Source organism: Branchiostoma lanceolatum, chromosome 9 (genome assembly GCF_035083965.1).
Source record: "Branchiostoma lanceolatum isolate klBraLanc5 chromosome 9, klBraLanc5.hap2, whole genome shotgun sequence".
Taxonomy (NCBI): Eukaryota; Metazoa; Chordata; class Leptocardii; order Amphioxiformes; family Branchiostomatidae; genus Branchiostoma; species Branchiostoma lanceolatum.
This window is the reverse complement of record NC_089730.1, coordinates 19,818,682-19,835,621: the sequence shown is the minus strand read 5'-3', so window position 1 is coordinate 19,835,621 and position 16,940 is coordinate 19,818,682. Positions and strand designations below refer to the sequence as shown.

General features: G+C 42.7%; 4 protein-coding genes across 4 annotated transcripts; 2 read left to right on the top strand and 2 right to left on the bottom strand.

Moving 5' to 3' along the window:
• Positions 1-1,148: 1,148 nt before the first annotated feature.
• Positions 1,149-4,018, bottom strand: LOC136442659 (zinc finger protein 431-like). Its single transcript, XM_066439604.1, has 3 exons — positions 3,887-4,018; positions 2,750-3,470; positions 1,149-2,232 (listed from the first exon to the last, which is right to left on the bottom strand). Exons 1-3 carry the CDS (start codon positions 4,016-4,018, stop codon positions 1,235-1,237), a joined length of 1,851 nt encoding a protein of 616 aa, XP_066295701.1. The 3' UTR covers positions 1,149-1,234.
• A 712-nt stretch (positions 4,019-4,730) lies between these two features.
• Positions 4,731-7,350, bottom strand: LOC136442446 (putative zinc finger protein 66). The gene is made up of 2 exons (XM_066439308.1): positions 7,243-7,350; positions 4,731-6,458 (listed from the first exon to the last, which is right to left on the bottom strand). The coding sequence occupies exon 2, from the start codon at positions 6,454-6,456 to the stop codon at positions 5,374-5,376; it is 1,083 nt and encodes a 360-aa protein (XP_066295405.1). The 5' UTR covers positions 6,457-6,458; positions 7,243-7,350; the 3' UTR covers positions 4,731-5,373.
• A 1,733-nt stretch (positions 7,351-9,083) lies between these two features.
• On the top strand, positions 9,084-11,490 carry LOC136442444 (zinc finger protein 845-like). The gene has a single exon (XM_066439306.1). The coding sequence runs from the start codon at positions 9,141-9,143 to the stop codon at positions 10,857-10,859; it is 1,719 nt and encodes a 572-aa protein (XP_066295403.1). The 5' UTR covers positions 9,084-9,140; the 3' UTR covers positions 10,860-11,490.
• A 1,012-nt stretch (positions 11,491-12,502) lies between these two features.
• On the top strand, positions 12,503-16,736 carry LOC136442443 (zinc finger protein 845-like). Its single transcript, XM_066439305.1, has 2 exons — positions 12,503-12,621; positions 13,830-16,736. The coding sequence occupies exon 2, from the start codon at positions 14,073-14,075 to the stop codon at positions 16,329-16,331; it is 2,259 nt and encodes a 752-aa protein (XP_066295402.1). The 5' UTR covers positions 12,503-12,621; positions 13,830-14,072; the 3' UTR covers positions 16,332-16,736.
• Positions 16,737-16,940: the final 204 nt, after the last annotated feature.

Below are 16,940 nucleotides of genomic sequence, written 5' to 3'. Positions count from 1 at the left end.
AAATCGTTTTTTTTTGCGCTGTTTTAAAATGCTTTAAAAAGTATGAAGTTACTACGCAAATGTGCTAAACAGTGTTAGTAAATGTCACTACCATAAAAAATTCAGAATTATTTCATTTTTTGGGGCACTAATATTGCTTTGGTTGCCTTTAACGCTAAAATGAAAAAAATGCTACCTGCTGTGTTTATTGATTATACTCATACTATATGTACTAGGCCGTTCCTTTTTGTAAGTGATTGACAGAGGAGATAGATTGGTTGGCCCTTCAGTACCAATGACAAAGACTATGACTCGTTAAAGTTAAAAAGTTAAAGTCCTCCCCGCACCATGACGGTGCATAAGTCGACGCCCATCTCCGTTTCGGCAGCCCTGGGCCACACAACTTTGTGCAAGTCACTACAGCAGGGGGGCTAGTTCACTGGTAGTGGCGTGTGTTTAACTATTATACTCTTTCCCAAATGCTGAGTGCTAAGCAGAGAAAGTAGTGTGTACCATTTTTAGAGTCTTTGGTATGACCCGACCGGGGTTCGAACTCACGACCTACCGTACGCAAGGCGAACACTCTACCCACTAGGCCATTGCACCGGTAAAGACTATGACCCAGGTGGCATTAATTGTTAGATAAACTTTACATCGCGGTCACATTCGTCTTAAGTCGTCGTTCAATTTTGATGCCATTGGATTTAAAGCAGGCTGTGACAGCCATTTATTGTCCTCGATAAGACAGATGTTGCAAATGTTGGTTGTATTGAAATCATTAGATAACTATCTATCTATACATTTGACACATTATGTACATGTATGTGAATGTTGTAACAGTTACATTTGCTAGCTAGACCTTGTCCACGATTGGTTTGTTTTGTGTCCTGAATGTGAGACTTGGGAAAATAGCATTAATCAGATATGATTTGTGTGAAATGTGTATGCAAATATGTATGCGAATACCTGTAATAAGAAAACTGTAACACGAAAGATTGACACTGTAAAATACATTTGAGCATGGACTTTCAAGTAGAACACCTATTTCAAACTCTTAGATCTATCGTACATGACTCCTGATATAACCTAGATATGGGTACAGAACATTTTATTTTATCCTTTGTATCAGTTTCGCCACAGATTCAAAAAAACTTTAGAAGACACAAATCTTATGATGAAGCTTTTAATATATAAGTCTAAAGATAGACAGGCAGTCGTGTTAGCCAATATGATCTAACTGACGTAGTGTATAGTATTACACAGGAAATACACATGGATGTTTGGATAAGTCCGATCCCTCAGCTGCAGTGTACCCACACTTTCCACACATATAAAGTTCCACAGCAGTCTGTTTAGCCATGCGTGACTCTAAAGGGTTATTATTTACCCTAGAAATGTCAGACTGGGCAGCAGACTGGGCACGATTGAAGGATTCCTCACCAGTGTGTCTAGTCATATGTGGCTTGAAAAAGTTCTTATGCACAGAAAAATAGTCAGACTGGCCACATTTGAAGGTTTTCTCACTAGTGTATTTAGCCATATGTGGCTTGAGAGAGTTTGTATTTGCAGAAGAGTACCCAGATTGGTAAATTTTGAAGTCTTTCTCACTAGTGTGTTCAGTCATATGAGGCTCTAGAGACGTTTTCTGCACAGCAGAATTATGAGACTGGTATGTGAAGGATTTCTCACCAGTGTGTTTGGCCATTTGTGATGATTCTAGCATGTTTTTATTCACAACCCATTTGAAGGGTTTCTCAATAGAATCTTTTATCTGGTGTTTTTCTAAATTTTTCTTTAACAGCTTTTTGCCTGAGCGTTTTTTTCTTTTGCCTGAATTGTTTGCCTCTCTCCGAGATTGTTCATACCTGTGTCTACGCATGTGTAGGTCAAAGTCAACTTTTCCCTTGCAACAAAAGTCACACTGGTCACACTTGTAAGGTTTTCCTTTGGTGTGCTTTCGCATATGTTTTGACAGGTTGGACTGGGTTTCTGTACTGTACCCACACTCATCACACACGTACATGGGCAAATCAACATGACTGTTTGCCACATGTGTGTCCATCTGTTCTGCACTGTCTTGTTTGTCATCTTGGGAGGAAATTTCACTGTTCCTTTCCTTCTCTTTGTCTCGTTCCCTTCCTGTGCTTGTGTCTTCCTGTGCTTCTGTCTGGCCCTCTTTAATGCTTGTCTCGTTCCCAGGATGTCCAGTGGGAGATTCTTGGCCAGGAATCCCACGGCTTTGCTTGTTTAGCACTAGAGGCAATTAGACAACACGCACAGTCACAAGATGGAACATTTTAAAGTACCAGCCAAAATGGAAAAATTTGAAATATCAACCAATACCCAAGTTCTGGCAACATTATGAATATGGAGATATGACAATGAGAGAGAACTCAAGACAAGTGACATAGAAAAAGTATGGAAACTTAAAAAAAATGTCTTTTACAGCTATAGATAAAGAACATTAAATGCAATGAATTCACAAAGTTTGCTGTGGTTTTAAGAGTTTACCGCAAAAAATGCGAACATAAAACCACCGCAAACATTTCTACATTTACAGTAATACACAATGTATATACTCATGTTCTGATTATAGAACTTTATACAGAATATCATCACAGCAACTTGTCAGCTGCTCATTACATATCCCCTTACACAAATTTACGACTCATTTTCTTAGTAAAGATTAAGTGTCAGCCTAAGCTTATTTGTGTCACTGTCTTGAAGACAAAAACAAACACACCGATCAGGAGTGTAAGGTTTTAGTCACCTCTTTGTTGTTCCTCTTCCTCTTCATATTCACGAAGAGCGACGCTACACCAGTAGGACTTCTGATGCTTCGGCAGGTGCTCTTTGCACGCCGTCCTGTAACCACACCTGTCGCACACGTACTGTCTCTCCTCCCACGGCACGTGCTTACGCTGGTGGCGCTGTAGCTGGGATCTCTTCGGCGCGGAATAGTCGCACTGGTCGCACTTGAAGGGTTTCTCACCGGTGTGTTTTCTCATATGCACATACAGGTGGGACCTGCAAGCCGTCCTCAACCCACACTCCCCACACATGTAGGGTTTTTCTCCCGTGTGTTTGTACATGTGTTGGTCGAGGTTACCCTTGCGTGTCGTAGCAAAGTCACACTCCCGGCAAATGTAGGGTTTCTCGCCTGTATGTTTCCTCATATGCATGGTGAGGACAGACTTGAATGGCGTAGTATACCCACACTCTGCACATACGTAACGTTTCTTGCTGGTGTGTTTGACGTGCATGTGTTGGGTCAGGGCGGTTTTCTGTGCTGCAGAATAGTCACACAGGCAGCACTTGTGAGGTTTGTCACCTGTATTTGTATTTGTTTGTTTGTTTGTTTGTTTATGTGTCCTGACGTGTTGGTACAGGTCTGACATGCTCGCTGTGCTGTACCCACAGGTGACACACATGTTGTTTGCATAAGGAGCTGCCTTTGCCACTTGGTCGTTCTTCTGTTCTTCAGGTGAACCCTGTACATGAAGAGATCAATCAATCAATCAATCAATCAATCATGCAATGAATGAATGAATGGATGAAGGAATGAATGAAGCCATCCATCCAACAGCCTATCACTCACTCACTCACTCACTCACTCACTCACTCACTCACTCACTCACTCACTCACTCACTCACTCAATCAATTGTAACAGGCACAATGCATGAGACGTTATATAGTGTGGTACTGGTAGACCAACCAACCAACCAACCAACCAACTAACTAACCAACCAACCAACCAACCAACCAACCAACCTCCATGCATCTATAAAACAAATTATGCTACTCTATAAACAAACAAAATGTTGTTGAAAGATACGAGGAGCCGTTGAAGGAAGGTCTGTCACTGCTCACTCCTAAATTAGGGATTAGCCATCAGTAACAACTCACATTAGGACCCAATGTCTCCTCCTCCTGCTGCCCTTCTGTGCCTGTTGACTCGGCCTCTCTGCTGCTGGCTTCGTTCCCAGGTGTTCTAGAAGACAGGTCTTCAACAGGAGACAAACAAGTTGGCTCCTCCATTTTCTATAAAAAGATAAGAAGTATGCAAGATTTTAAGGTTATATGTTATTCAGACATTCATCGATATGCACGCTTTAAGTCCTACTATCACAGAGGGTATCTGGTATTCAAATAATGACTCTACCTAGTTGTGAAAGTTGTGACAGTCAATAACTTGCGTCGTCCTATACTAACTTGGCTGGGATCAGGTGAAGCAGGTTATCACAATAAAAGTATCATAAAACAGACCTTATAAAAATGATAACCTTAGTGCGTTTCTATCGTATTTGTTTACCGTCTGCTTGGTGCCCCCCTCCCCATTTTAGCGAATCCTCAAAAACGCAGTCATGACTACAAGTTTCTGCGGTCTCAGCACAAGACGGTAAGACGGGTAATAGATGAAGGCCTTACCTCTTATTCTATGCTGTCGGCGGTGTACTACGTGTTAATAATTATGCTAAAAATCTGGTCGGAATCGAGAGAAGCAAAGACAGAAATTTGTCAAAATGGCGGACCAACCCTGCTGTAGTTCAAAGGTCACACAAATGTACCTGATGACCCAGGCGAAAAAAAGGTCACCGAAGAGCAATATTTGACCTTTGTGTAATTTTGATCGTCTGCCCGACTGTGCAATAATTACTTGCGCGAAGAAGCTAACATTTTAAACATGTTTGCGTTTATTTGTTTATTAGTAAACAGCATCTCCAGAAGCTATGCATCACTGATCGACAGATTGAATTACAATTGGGCAGACTGAGTTGCACCCTTTATTCATAAGTTGGTATATCAAGCTCACAACCCTGATCCATACAATGTTCCACCTAGCTCTAAATACATAAAACGTTTGGCAACAACATGTTTCTTTTAATTTGAAGATCTTCTCGGTTGCAATTATGAATAAGTTTGCCTTTGTTGTCCCATTATAGTTACCGTATATATATATATAACGTTATATATAACAAGAATAGAAATGATCTGTTAGCCATTCTGGATATTAGCAGAGAAGGTTCAAAATACATTTTTTTCTGCATAACTGGACTGGAGATGTAACATTCAACATAACCTCACTTTCTTAGTCTTTTGGTCCATCTAAAACAATGCTTAGACTATGTTTCTAATGTAATCTGCAGCATTCAAGGATGCTGTTATAAAAACTCACAGTATCAATACTATGTCCACTACTGTATGCCACCTGTCCTTAGTGGACCAGTACAGGTTGAAGGTAGACATAAAAAATATCTGCACAATTCCAGTTTTTCCTGCGTATCCAAGTGCTATTTCAAGCACTGACAGAAATCAAGTCCTTCTTATTTGTACACATGAATGTTCAGCAATGTATCAGTCTTAGTTGCATCATAGTTAAGTTAGTCATTTGATCATCCATATAAGAGTTTCTCTCTCTCCTCCTCTTCTTGTTCCTCCCGAAGTAAGACGCTACACCAGTAAGACTTCTGGTGAGTCCGCAGAGACGACTTTTGAGCCGTCCTGTATCCACACCTCTCACACACGTAGGGTCTCTCGTTGGTGTGTATAGCCAATATGTGCTTTTTCAAAGCGTTATGATGTGTGGCAGAATATTCGCAATGTCCACACTTGTAAGGTTTTTCCCCAGTGTGCGTTCTCATATGTATTACCAACCTCTGCTTATAATCTGTCCTGTATCCACACTCTCCACACATGTAGGGTTTCTTCCCAGTGTGTATGGAGAGTGTGTGTTGATATAGAGTATTGTATTTTTCTGTTGTATAATCACAGTGTTTACACTTATAGGGTGGGCCTGCTTGTCTGACTCTCCTTTTAGTTTTAAGGACCTCCTTGGTTTTATGTAGGTTTAAACGACCTTTGCCTTTCCTCACTGTACAAAAGTCACAAGGGGCGCACTTGGAGGGTTTTGCTTTGTTGTGCTCACTCACATGTTTAGATAGGATGCGACTGGAATGTGTACTGTACCCACACTGTTCACAAACATACAAGGGCGAATCTACTTTAGAGTTGTTCACACGCTTGTCCCTCTGTACTGTACTGTTCTGAGAAGTAGCATGGAATGCAGCATTTATGTCAGGCTTGGTAGGGTTGGTGTCACTTGCTTCTTTACATGGGATGTCTTTGTCGTCTTTGTCCTGCTGCCTTCTCGTGTCTGCTGTCCGGTTCTCTCTGCTGTCTGTTCTGTTATCAGGCTGGGTAAAACCTGTGACACCGCGGGTTTCCTCACATGGACTCTCCCCTTTCTTGTTCTGCTGCCTTCTTGTGCCTGTTGTCTGGTCCTCTCTAGATCTACTGTGTGCTCCATTATCAGACTGAGAAGAGCCTTCACTGCACATTTCCTCACATGGAATCTTGCATTCTTTTCTCTGCTGCCTCCCCGTGTCTGTAGTCTGGTCCTCTTTGTTGTTTGTATCATTCCCAAGTTGTCCAATAGCCATGTCGTTAACATGGATCACACTGTTTGGCTCGTCCATTTCTGAGAACAAAGAAAAGAGACTTGGTATTCAAGTGGTAAACTATATTGATAAAGCTCAAGATATCAGTGATACCTGGAAGGAAGGAAGGAAGGAAGGAAGGAAGGAAGGAAGGAAGGAAGGAAGGAAGGAAGGAAGGAAGGAAGGAAGGAAGGAAGGAAGGAAGGAAGGAAGGATAGAAGCGGATAAGAAACTACCATGCCCACTACAAGCACCAAACTAGGCACAGCCTCATAACTCGAAAGGGTACCTACTGGCTGAACTTCAAGGTGAATATTCAAGACGGATACATTTGATTACAAAAATGGCGTCAAATTGAAAAGCTACAAAAGAAAAAAGCTGTTGAGACCTCTTGACACACTCTACTACTAGTACATCAGTCCCACAAATAGGGTCAGTGGTGTACACTACATGCAATTTAAAAATTTGGCCTAACGAAAACTTCACAGAAAACAAATCAAGTCTATGGATTAATTCTGATGTTACTTGCAACTGGAATAAATCACAATCTTTACAAACACAGATTCAAATTCTAATAATAATAACTTTATTGCAAGTTCATGCCCGAAGGCTAATTGCAGACAAACAAATACATGGGAATCGACATAGTTTTTTAGTCTACTGTGACAGTTCTATGTTAACTAAGGTTGACAAAGGTTGGGTTAATAGCCCCCCTCCCACATTCAAACTGACCTCCCCTTGCTCACACATAACAGTAATATTTTACCCCCAGTCCCAGTCCTTTTGGTTCTAGCCAAGGAATCAATAGAAAAAGGAAGGTCTTACCTATCGATTTACAATACCTCTTGGTAAAAATGAAGTTTGAGAATGCCAAAAAGTGAGAAAAATTTATATATTGCAACTCCAATCAGAGTATGGCGAGGGGAAAAAAAATATCACGGGTCAAAGGTTAAGATTCACACCAGCTGTGTAAGAGAGCCCCCTGGCGACATATTGCATAGTGCATATCACAGCCGTGAGAAAGCATCGTAAGCAGCGATATAATAATCAGGTGTATTTGCAGCCAGTGCCACAGGCAGGTACCCAATGTGTAGGGTAATGAGGCTGTTTAACGTGTTCGAGGCACCTCCTCGAGCACGGGACCCCCGTTTTACGTCCCTCCCGGAAGACGATTTCGTGGAAAGCTTCGTGAGGCTACAGCAATCCGGACGTCCTTGGTTGGTCTCCCATCCAAGCACTGTCCGGACCGCGCGTTGCTTAACTTCCGAGATCGAGGGATCGGGTGTATCCAACGCGCCACGCGGCCGTAGCTATATATATATATATGTTTGCTTGTTTGTTAGTTTTGCATAGCAGATAATCACCTTTAGGTATTGACGCAATAAAAATGAGATAAACAACAACGTCAATACTTAGAATGTGTCAATAATTGCTAGACATTCAGCCAGAGAATTACGCAATATTAAAAAACTAAAAAAGAAAAAAAAACTGAACAGCATCACCAATAAGGAGTCAGACGTTTCCGTAAAAACAAACCCAGTATTAAATAAACTTTTATCAAAGCGCCCAAGTTGAACTGGGTCATCAGGTACATGACCTTTGACCTGATCGCCCATCTGATGCGCTTGTCCGCCATCTTAGCATCTGTGTTACGACTGTCATTCTTCTGCAAACTGACCCTTCCAACCATCTAAACACGCCAATCGGTAAGATGTAAGTTGTTTTGTTTACTTAGCTGTCTTCATTTACCAAAAATACAGCGTTAAGTTAAAATGTGCATGTGTGATTCGATTAGAGAATCTTAGATCGTCGCGTCGCGGGATACGTAATTTGGTAACGAGCCTCAGTTTGTTTAAAAGATGCCTCTTCCCACTTCCCCATATAATCTATGGGTGTGGGTATTTCCTGTGATGAGTCAAGATAGAAATGATACAAGGCTGAAGCCACTATGTACACATCCGTCAGTCCTGGGCTAGGGGCCGAGTTGTCCTGACTGGATCCTGAATGGCTAGGGGCCAAGTTGTTCTGATACCGTCACAGATAACGGTGCACTCCATGCAAGCCGCCCCCTTACAAGACTTAGGTTTTATACTCTTATGTTATGTTATGATGTTACTATTCCAAATGTTTTCCCATTATTATTGTGGTGTTTCATTCCCACAGCCTGGATGCCAGACCCCCAATCTTTAAAATATTTTAGAGATTGTGGGTCTGGCTTCCAGGCTATTATTCCCATAACAAATCAGGCTCTGCAAATATACTAGCCTGTGTGACAGACACAAAGCGTGGGGCGATTCCGATCCCATCGGGGGTTGAGGGATGGGGGTTGCTTGGGCTAATGTCCTACCTGGTTGAAAGTTTATGAAGCTGCTGGGATCCCAGTTTTAGAATATGCATGTGGTTTCTTATCGCCCGCTTGCTCTGGGTCTGGCATCCAGGCTACCGGTGTGTTTACGTACTAAGAATTCTGGCCATCTGTGTTTTCAATTAGCGGGACTCCCTATGCACGGACTGCCTGGCGAGCCAACCTGTGGGATTCCTGTTGTAGAGACGACGATTATCGCTCATCCTGAGAACAAGACAAACATCAGACTCAGCAAGAAGCAGACACGGGGACACGGAAGGCGAAATTGGGTACGCGGGAAGCATGACCCTCTTTAACATTTGACAGTGTAATCTTAGTAAAACATCTGACAGGCCCAACGACAATAACAGGAAAAAACATGGCATCGGCTAAACAAACTCATAAAGAACGCTACGCGTGCGAGGTGTGCGGTTACGGGGCCACTGATAAAGGTAAATTGTCCGAGCATATGAACAAGCATAGTGCCTGTGGCGAAAAACCTTACAAGTGTGATCAGTGTGATTCCTCATTTACACGGAAAAGTAATTTGGAACAGCACACGGCAACGCATTCTGGCGAGAATGCTTACACATGCGAAGAGTGCGGATACAGGACAGCTAAGAAGTCTCAACTAAGCTTACATAAAAGGAAACATACAGGAAAGAAGCCCTACAAATGTGACCAGTGCGATTATTCTACTGCACGGAAAGACTACTTAGACCGACACGTATTCATACACACTGAAGTAAAACGCTACTTTTGTGATCAGTGCGATTACATGACGGCTGGAAGGTCGCATCTGATTTTACACATGTCAAAACATCGTAAGGAAAAACCGTACAAGTGCGGTCTGTGTGACTTCTCGTCAGCCTGGAAAAATTGTCTAGTCCAACACATGGTTAAGCACACTGCCGACAAAGGCTACACATGTAAAGAGTGTGGATATAGGATTGCTAGCAAGGCCAAACTATCCGTGCATATGAGAAAGCATACAGGAGAAAAGCCCTACAAATGTGATGAGTGCGACTTTTCAGCGTCATCGAATGCCGGTATAGTGCAACACATGCCCAAGCACACCGGCGAGAGACCTTACAAGTGCGGGGAATGCGGCTTTAGGGCAGCTCGAAAGAAGACAATTATTCGGCACATCAGGAGGCATACAGGTGAAAAACCGTTCAAATGTGACCAGTGCGACTATTCTGCTGCACACAAATACAACGTAGACCGACACAAGCGTACGCACACTGATGAGAAGCCCTACATGTGTGAGATGTGTGGATTCAGGACAGCTGACAGGTCTGCGCTAACTGTTCACAGGAGAAATCATTCGGGCCAGAAACCCTTTCAATGTGTACAGTGTGACTCTTCGTTTGCTCAGAAATCTTATTTAAATCGAAACATGCTTACGCACTCTGGTGAAAAACCCCTTGTCTGTGAGGAGTGCGGATACAAGACAGCTAAAAGAACTGACCTAATTAAACATAAAAGGATACATACAGGAGAGAAGCCCTACAAGCCTGACCAGTGCGACTATCCTGCTGCACGGAAAACAAGCTTGAACCGACACGCTGGTGTAAAACACTACTTCTGTGAGGAGTGCGATTACATGGCAACTGCAAAGTCTCAACTGATCTCACACATGGCGAAGCACAGTAGTGTGAAACCGTTCAAGTGTGATCATTGCCACTTCGCGTCAGCCTGGAAAAACTGTTTGGTCCAACACATGGTTAAACACACTGATGAGAAAGGCTATACATGTGAAGAGTGTGGGTACAGGATTGCTAGCAAGGCGAAATTATCCGTGCATATGAGAAAGCATACAGGAGAGAAGCCCTACAAATGTGACCGGTGCGACTATGCTGCCGCACATAAAGGTACTTTAGACAGCCACGTGCGTACACACAGTGGAGAGAAGCCATACATGTGTCTGGAGTGTGATTTTAGGACTTCTCACAAACCTGGGCTAAAACGACATATGGCAACACATACAGGTGAGAAACCGTACAAATGTAACAAGTGCGACTATTCTGCTGCGAGGAAAGACAACTTGGACCGACACAAGAATGGACATAGACACAGTGGGAAGATTAAGAAGTGAAATGAACAAAGCCTCTAGTGGTACTTACCTTGCCGCTCGTGTGTGAAAACATGTACTGATAAGAATCTTACGAAGTGTAAGATAAGTGACGTTTTGCAACAAAGGAAAAAAAATCAAACCTGACACATTTGACAATAAACATTTGAAGGTCCGAAGATAGTACGTTTTTAGGGTCAGGAATCCTACAGATGTAACAAGTCTGGTGTAAACTCTGTGCGGGCCCAAACCTGGTCATTGTCGAAATACTGCGCTGAACTTTAATATTTTACTTAGTTTCTATTTTTATTATTCTAATTGGGCAGCATTAACTTGTTGCTTGCTGTTTGTTATCTTCTGTAGCTTTCTGTTAGTCTTTCTATGTTAGTTTACTTGTTTTTGTTTTATGAAATGCTACGTAGTACTTTGAATGTCTTTCGCTAGGCATTTGTTGAGTTATAACATTTCGTCGTATACTTTAGGCTGCATGTGGTACTATCTTTTCTTAAAGGATCTAATCTAATGGAATCTTTTTATCCTGTATGATTTCTATCAATGTCACTTGCTCTTTGTTCTCACAGAAACAATAGTAGTGTGTCTATACTATCAAAAATACCAGTACTTAAGTTTTTCTAATGTTTAAACTTTTATTAAATGACCTAACAATGAACCCCATGTTTCATTGTAGTTTTTACATTTATATTCAGCCTTTTTTTTACTTGTTTAGGATTCTTGTCTTGGCGATATTCAAAGTAGGTTTCTATTTATCGTCTCTCAAGTCAACGAGAGCCAACCTGAGAGAATTCAAATGGCTTGCCGATGTATTGCACAAAGCTAAGATCGTAAAAGGTTCAAAGTCCTTGTAATGCTGAGAGAGACAACTTTGCACAAGAAAATGCCTACATGTGTACTGTTTTATTGTGTGTTGGGGGTGGCGGCAAAGCTTATTTCCTGCGTCGGCAAGATGCTCGTTATATATACTTCTATGCAATTGAAAAGCCTACTATATTCTATACTATGCTATATACCCCCTCCACCCAAGTCAAGTTCTGAGTTGTTGACGTCAGTCATAGTTTAAGGCTTTTCACAGTTAGCACCTCGCCCCGTGCTGACGGCTACGCTTTGTCTTATACATTTTCCAACTACTGTAGTATAAAAAAGGCTTTTCGGGCTGGCTTTCCTGGGGATGGATTTTCCGATTCGAAAGTCTACTGACTCGATCGTCTATTCCCTGGAATTCGTCGAAAAATTCCTCAAAATCCGACTTCAGGAGAGACGGTTCTTACTTCCAGTTTTCCGTTGCATAGCCTCCTTCGCAGACTTCCTATAACGGCGGCGTATATATATATTGGGAGGGGGGCCGGGGCAAGGTTCTCTAATGCCGGCAAGGGAGTTGTGTAGCTTGCCCCCCCCATATATATATATACGCCGCCGTTATAGGAATTCTGCGAAGGAGGCTATCCGTTGCATGTGTATAAGCTGAAAATGTGTTGAATGATTGACTTTCCTAGTGATTGAGGAGATACCAGCAGGTATAAGTAAACAGTAGACTGTAAGAAAGTGGACGCTATTAGATAATGTACTAGTACTCGAGTGTTTGATTTATTATGTGTTACGGAGTGCACAAAAAAGGACTGCCCAATGGACTGCGTTTCGACTATGGTCATCAGGTGGATGACCTTTGACCTAGACGCCGATCCGCTTGTCCGCCATTTTGTAATCTGCGTGTCACTGCTGTCATTTTCTCCAAGCCGTCACTCTTCCAAACAACATCCCACACAGATCGGTAAGATGCTATATCTGCTAACTAAATGGTTTGTTGACTAACTAGTACATATATGCTGTCTCCGGCTATCCTAGATGCAGCGTTACGTTTGACTTTGTGATTCGTTTTGAGAATTTAGTCCTCGTGAATTCGGTGGGGTGTGGGGGCTTGGGAGTAGATTTCCCTTCCCATTTTATATGAATATGATGATTATGATCCAAGTAAGAAACGATACAAGGCCCATTTTTACACATCTATAAGAGGGTGGTTTTCGTGAAGTACATGTAACCTAAAATTTACGCTTCGTTGGGAGGGGCCAGAGCTTGAGTTACTTTAGAGATAACGGTGCAAAATTATTCCAATTGACAAAGCAAATTGCATTATTCACTGTAAGAGTTTCAAGCAGCCTGGTACCTTACACGTCGTACTTAGATAGCTTGTGTGTTCATTTGTGTTTTAAATAATGTAGAATGTTTTCTCCTTGTGTTGTTTGATCTTGGGTGATGCCAGAGCCCAGACTGACCCAACGCGCGAGACGAAAAAAATCCTGAAAGATAAAAAGGGGGATGGTGCAACCCAATATTTGAAAGGTACACCCTTTTCACCCCACCCTAAACACACACAAAAAACTCTCGGCACCACTTTCATTTACATTAGGAGCATCCCGCTCACAGAGATGGCATGCTGCCTACTCTCCAAGCAGAGGTTGGTGGGGGAGAGGGGAGATCATGACCGTATCAAATTCCCCATTTTCCGCACTTCGAAGTCAACGAGGCCTAGAGTCCAGCTGCAACCCAAACTCCGCTCCCCGCCAGGGGTAGGTAGCGGACTGAAGCTGAGAAGGCTAGACTCCATGCTAACGAGGCATATGTTATGAACTTCACGATTTTCCCTACCAACTTCTGCTTGGAGAGTCACAAAGCCACGAGTTATCTTGCGCTAGAACTCTTGTACCCTCAAAGCAGAGGAGTGGATACAGCTGGTTTTTGACGTGTTTTCAGGCGTTTCGTCGGGCTTACACTTTGTCACTTACCCATAAAAAGACATGCCAAAGTAGAAAGTCTGACAGAAAACACGTCAAAAACCAGCCGGACCCACTCCTCTGCTTGGAGAATAGATATGTTGCTCTTCCGGCCGAAGTGGTCTGTATCGCCTCACGCTGGGTCTGGCATCCAGGCTACCGGTGTGTTTACGTAGTAATAATTCTGGTCATCTGTGTTTTCAATTAGCGCGATTCCTTACAAGGCACGGACTGCCTGTCGAGACAACCTGTGGGCTTCCTAGATGTCGTGGAGACGCCGAACACTCATCCCGGGAAAAACAAGCATCAAGGAGAAGCAGACACAAGAACACAGAAGGTGAAGTTGGAACACGGAAAGCAAAGATCCTCGCTATATAAACTCTGCCCATCGTAACTGTATAAAATCTTAGTAACGCATCTACTGGCCCAACGACAGTAACAGGAAAGGAACATGTCATCGTCTAAACAAACTCGTAAGAAACGCTACATGTGCGAAGAGTGCGGTTATGGGGCGACTAACAAGGGTACATTGGTCAAGCATATTAGCAAGCATAGGGACGAAAAATCTTACAAGTGCGATCAGTGTGATTCCTCATTTTCGTGGAAAAGGAGTCTGAAACAACACATGGTAAAGCATTCAGGTGAGAACGCCTACGAATGTGAAGAGTGCGGATACAGGACGGCAAGAAGAGGAATCTTTGCTCAACATAAGCGAACACATACCGGAGAAAAACCCTACAGATGTGACCAGTGCGACTATTCTGCTGCACACAAAGCCAGTTTAAACCGTCACTTGTTTCTGCACAGTGGGGAGAAGCCATTTATGTGTGCTGATTGTGGTTATAAGACGACGGACAGATCTTGGCTGAAGAGACATATTATTGCAAAACATACACATGAAAAAACGCACAAATGTGATCAGTGCGACTATTCTGCTGCACGGAAATACAACTTAGACCGACACAAGCTTACGCACTCTGAGCAACCAGTGAGAAAGGTGCTCTTGTTCATGTGTGACGTATGCGGGTACAGAGCGAGTGAAAGGTCTACCCTAACTGTCCACATGAGAGGCCATTCGGGTGATAAACCCTACAAGTGCACGCAGTGTAACTATACTTTCAAACAAGCAAGCAATCTCAAACGACACGTTCTCACACACTCTGGTGAAAAACCCCATGTGTGTGAGGAGTGTGGGTTCAAGACAGCTACAAAGTCTCAACTAAACACACATAAAAGGAGACATACAGGAGAGAAGCCCTACAAATGCGACCAGTGCGACTATTCCGCTGCACGGAAAGAATGCTTAAACCGACACGTGGTGTTGCACAGTGGTGTAAAACGTTTCTTCTGTGAAGAGTGCGATTTCATGGCGGCTCAAAAGTCTCAGTTGATATCACACATGACAAAGCACAGTGGTGGAAAACCGTTCAAGTGTGATCAGTGTAACTTCTCGTCAGCTTGGAAAAACAGTTTGGTCCAACACATGGTTAAACACACTGCTGAGAAAGGCTTCACGTGTAATCAGTGCGGGTACAGGATTGCTAGCAAGGCTAAGCTAGCTATACACATGAGAATACATACAGGCGAAAAGCCCTACAAATGTGACCAGTGCGACTTTTCTGCTGCACATAAAGGTAATTTAGACCGACACATGGTCCAACACGGCGGAGAAAAGCCATACATGTGTGGCGAGTGTGGTTATAGGACGGCTGTAAGAAATTTTCTGAAAAGACATATGGCAACACATACGGGTGAGAAACCGTACAAATGTGACAAGTGCGACTATTCTGCTGCACGGAAATACAACTTAGATCGACACGTGCGAAGACACACTGGTGAGAGGCCAGAGAGCAACAAGTCTGTGTACATGTGTGAAGTATGCGGCTACAGGACGGCTTACAGATCTACTCTAACTGTTCACATGAGAAATCATTCGGGCGAGAAACCGTACAAATGTAAAGAGTGCAGCCTTTCTTTCAAACGAGGAAGCAATCTAAATCGACACATGCTCACGCACTCTGGTGCAAAACCCCATGTGTGTAAGGAGTGCGGGTTCAAGACAGCTACAAAGTCTCAACTAAACACACATAAAAGGAGACATACAGGAGAGAAGCCCTACAAATGTGACCAGTGCGACTATTCTGCCGCACGGAAAGAATGCTTAAACCGACATGTGTTGTTACACAGTGGTGTAAAACGCTTCTTCTGTGAAGAGTGCGATTTCATGGCGGCTGAAAAGTCTCAACTGATCTCACACATGACAAAGCACAGTGGTGGAAAACCGTTCAAGTGTGATCAGTGTAACTTCTCGTCAGCTTGGAAAAACTGTTTGGTCCAACACATGGTTAAACACACTGCTGAGAAAGGCTGCACGTGTAATCAGTGCGGGTACAGGATTGCTAGCCAGGCTAAGCTAGCTATACACATGAGAACACATACAGGCGAGAAGCCCTACAAATGTGACCAGTGTGACTATTCTGCTGCACATAAAGGTAATTTAGACCGACATATGGTTAAACACAGTGGAGAGAAGCCATACATGTGTGGGGAGTGTGACTATAGGACGGCTGTAAGAAATTTTCTGAAGAGACATATGGCAACACATACAGGTGAGAAACCGTACAAATGTGACAAGTGCGACTATTCTGCTGCACGGAAATACAATCTGGACCGACACAAACTCAGACACAGTGGAAAGATTAAGAAGTGAAGTATACGGGTACAGAGCGATCAACATGTCAACCCTGACGGTCGAATATGAATGCACGTACATGTACGGATGAGAAACTCTAGAAAAATGTGGAAAATTGACTTTTTGCAGCAAGGAAAAAGGATCAAAACTGATGACTGACAAACATTTGGAGGAAGTGCGAAGTTAGTTTGGTCAGTCAGTTATAAACTTTGTTCTAGGGAAAATTTAAGGCAGGAGGCTACATGAAGCTGGCAATTATCCAAATGGAGCCTTGAACTGCAGTGTTTGACTTATGTTCATTCTTATTATTATAAATTTGACCGTATTATCTTGTGTATCTAGTAGTTGCTTGGGGTTTTCTATCTTTTATAGTTTTCTGCTTGTCTTGTTATGTTGGTTTAAGCCTTTCGTTTGGCGTGCTACGTAGTAGAGTCGATTCCACATTACCGAGAGGGTGTTTGTTGCCTTTTGTTCTAACATTTGTAAAACCTTTGTAACAATCTAAGGGAGATAAGTGACTGTTTAGAACAATTTCCAACATTCATGTGATGTTCTAAATAGTTTCTGCTGTGTTCCAAGATGTTAGACAAATTTCTAACATTGCACATGTTATTTGTATTATTTTCG